Consider the following 3,072-nt stretch of genomic DNA (forward strand, 5'->3'; position numbering starts at 1 on the left):
ACCATAAATCTGCAAAGATTTGTCTGTGTTGCTAATTAGGCTGGGATCCGAGCCTTCAGCCTGGAGCCAAATATCTGTCCTCATCTCAAACCGCTGTGGCTGTCTGAGGGTGATGCTGTGGGGGCACAGCCCTCCCAGCCCTGCTGACAGAGCCCGGGTTGTTTTAATGTGACCGAGAGAAAACCCGAGCGATTCTCCAGGACTCTCTTTTCCTTTGGCACGAAGACTTCCCCGCACAGGGAGAGGGGTGTAATAGGGTATAAATGAGCGTAGGGCCTTCCAGCATCCATTCATCTGCAGTTTGCTTTGGGTAGCAGAGCTGGGAGGCTGTGCCAGCTCCGCACAGCGGGGACGGCTGGCTGTCATCTCAGCAAAAGGTTGTCACGCACTTCAAAGCTTTGAATTCCCTTTGTCTGAACTCTACGTGGCTGTCTGGGGGGCTTCTGCCTCAGGCTGTCCGAAATAGCTTTATGGGCTTTACTCATTAAAAACAATATCCTTTTATGCTATTGTCTTCTTTTGTCCAAACAGGAAAATATTTAGTACATTCATGACCTCTTCCAAATTAAAGTTATTGCCTTTTTTTTTTCTTCTTTTTTGATTCTAGATCCTCATTTTCTTAACAACAAAGAGATGTCAGATGTTACATTTCTGGTGGAAGGAAGACCATTTTATGCACATAGAGTGTTGCTATTTACTGCCTCACCAAGGTAAAATATAGAGACATTTCTGGTTTTTACAAAAATAGAATTTGATTTTGAGATCCTCCCTCCCCCCCCCTTCTTTTTCCTGCTGTTAAGATTCTTTGATGGCTAGTGGCCCAATCCTCAAGTTTTTCCTAAGCGGGACATCTCAACAGCTTGTTTCTGGTTGATTTCTCGTTGATCTGCAGGACGTTTAACAAGTACTCTCATCACTAGATTCCCACCCAGTAAATGATCCATGCTTCTGGCCATGCATCTGACTTCATTCCACTGAGGCACATTTGCATGGAGCTCGTTGCTGCATCCAGCTCTTAATCGTAGAGGAGTCTTAATATTTTGATTCTTAATAACCATTTATCCTGTGAGAGACTAAATCCTGCCTTGCATTGGTGTAGGCAGTCTCCAGGAAAAACAAGCTACTATCACACAATTCACTGACAGCATTTGACATTTTAAAAATAAAACTAAATAAATATGAAATGTATCATAGTGTATCCAAAGGCAGTATTTATAGTCTGTTCCCTGTGCTCAGAAGACTGGACATGGGTTACCCAGCTCAACCCAACCTTAAAGATGCTCACAAACCTTATTTGTATGCAGCTTTATAATTAAAGGTGTGCTTTCAAATGAATTTGATTGGCCCTCCATGAGACCTTATTTCAAGACATAGCAAGGACAAGCCACTGAGTTTGGGTAGTTTGAGCAGTGTGGGAATTGATGCTAAACATGCTGCCAACCTGCAGCACAGAGTAAACAGATTTGCATGAAGCAACTGCAGTATCTGACCCTGCCTGCAAGCAATAAATTAGTGTTTTGTTTTAGTGCATATTGGTAGAGGTACAAATACGTTCCAAAGTCCAGCTTTAAACCTACTAAATTGTTTTCATAGTAGAGTTTGACACTAGTAAAAGCAAATCAATTGTTCTGCGCGTTTTAATTAACAAGATGCGGTCGTGATATGGAAAAGGTTACCATCCAGAAAATGCTGGTCTTGATAGATAAGCCAAGCTTTGCACTACTGCTGGAAGGTCAGATGTATTATCAAAAAGAGGAAGTACAAGGGCAGATGTTTCTGATAGTGCATTTCCAATTTTTGCCTTCTAATCAAATGGGAATATCTAGTTCTGAGAAACAGATTGCTACATATGTATATGTTTCACATAAATATGCAAATATTAACTTAAAATGTGGGTTTTTTTCTTGGAACCTGTGTCTAAATTTCAGGTTTTGATAATCACAGAACAGTCACCTATCCTGTTTTCTCTCCTACCTGTTCCTACACAAGCGTGTTGAACCTGCATGGAAGCATTAAAAGTCTTAGTGTAGTTGTTTTAATATTTTGTTCCAAAACGTGTTTTTTGAAGCGGCATAATGGACATAGGCCAAAATTTATCTCCTTGTTGTGCAGTTTTTAAATGTTGCAAGTCTTCGGAAAAAAGATGATTTTTTTGTTCTCTAATATGCATCATTACAGTATCTGAATTTCTCATATACATTTTTTTTTCCTATTGTGATATTATATGTATTTTTCAAAAAATTCAAATTGAAATCTCCCAAAAGAGAGGCTTCTTCCTTTTGGTTTGAACTTTGTTTTATGTCAGTGTCTAAATCTTGATGCTTTTCAGTGACAAATCCATTCATTTCTATGTACTGTTTTTGCAAGAGCTGATGCTGTCCTTCCAGTTTGCCGTACTTTTTCACAGAGATAATTGGGCTTGTATTTCAATCTTGCTCCCTTTTATTTAGGTTTAAAGCATTGCTGTCTAGCAAGCCCTCATCTGATAGTACTTGTATTGAGATCAACTATGTGAAGTACCCCATCTTTCAGGTAAAGTCAGTTCTCACATTGAATTTGAATGGAACATGTAATAGGAACGTTGTAAAGGCCCTGCCCAAATTAGTACGTATGTATTTGACAAACATGTAGCTCAGAGCAGTGGTGTCATTAGCACAGGCTTCATCTGCGTTCATACACGAAGCTGCAGAGTGCTATTGATTGCAAATGTCGTGCCTGACCAGATACAGCAGCTTGCATGTCACTTATACAGGCTATGCAGACAAAGCAGTGCATGTCGAGGTGAAGCACTTGATTCTTTTTTTTCTTTTGTTGGCTCTTTCTGTATTTAATGGACAGGCTTGGAAGAGACACAGTTCATTCCCTTCCTTAGCAGTATTGTTCAGTCAGATTTTTGCCATGAAAAAAAAAGAGCTTGTTTTCTGTATCTGTAGCGTATAGGTGTATAATGCTTCCCTTTCCTTGAGTCAGAGCTCAGACAGTTCCATGTATCGACTGGTACCGCTGCAGATAATTCCCAGCTGCCTACAATAACTTTAGGCTTGCTGGAAGCTCAGTGCAGAGGATCTTAGC

General features: G+C 40.2%; 1 protein-coding gene across 1 annotated transcript in view; it reads left to right on the forward strand.

The window, feature by feature from the left end:
* The window catches only part of BTBD11 (BTB (POZ) domain containing 11), a 196,180-nt gene that overhangs the window by 184,104 nt on the left and 9,004 nt on the right, over window positions 1-3,072 (forward strand). Inside the window, exons 13-14 of the mRNA XM_009881989.1 lie at window positions 608-710; window positions 2,451-2,532. Coding sequence (XP_009880291.1) covers window positions 608-710; window positions 2,451-2,532 — 185 coding nt within the window. The remainder of the gene's footprint in view (window positions 1-607; window positions 711-2,450; window positions 2,533-3,072) is intronic.

Source organism: Charadrius vociferus, unplaced genomic scaffold (genome assembly GCF_000708025.1).
Source record: "Charadrius vociferus isolate BGI_N301 unplaced genomic scaffold, ASM70802v2 scaffold883, whole genome shotgun sequence".
In the NCBI taxonomy this organism is placed as follows: domain Eukaryota; kingdom Metazoa; phylum Chordata; class Aves; order Charadriiformes; family Charadriidae; genus Charadrius; species Charadrius vociferus.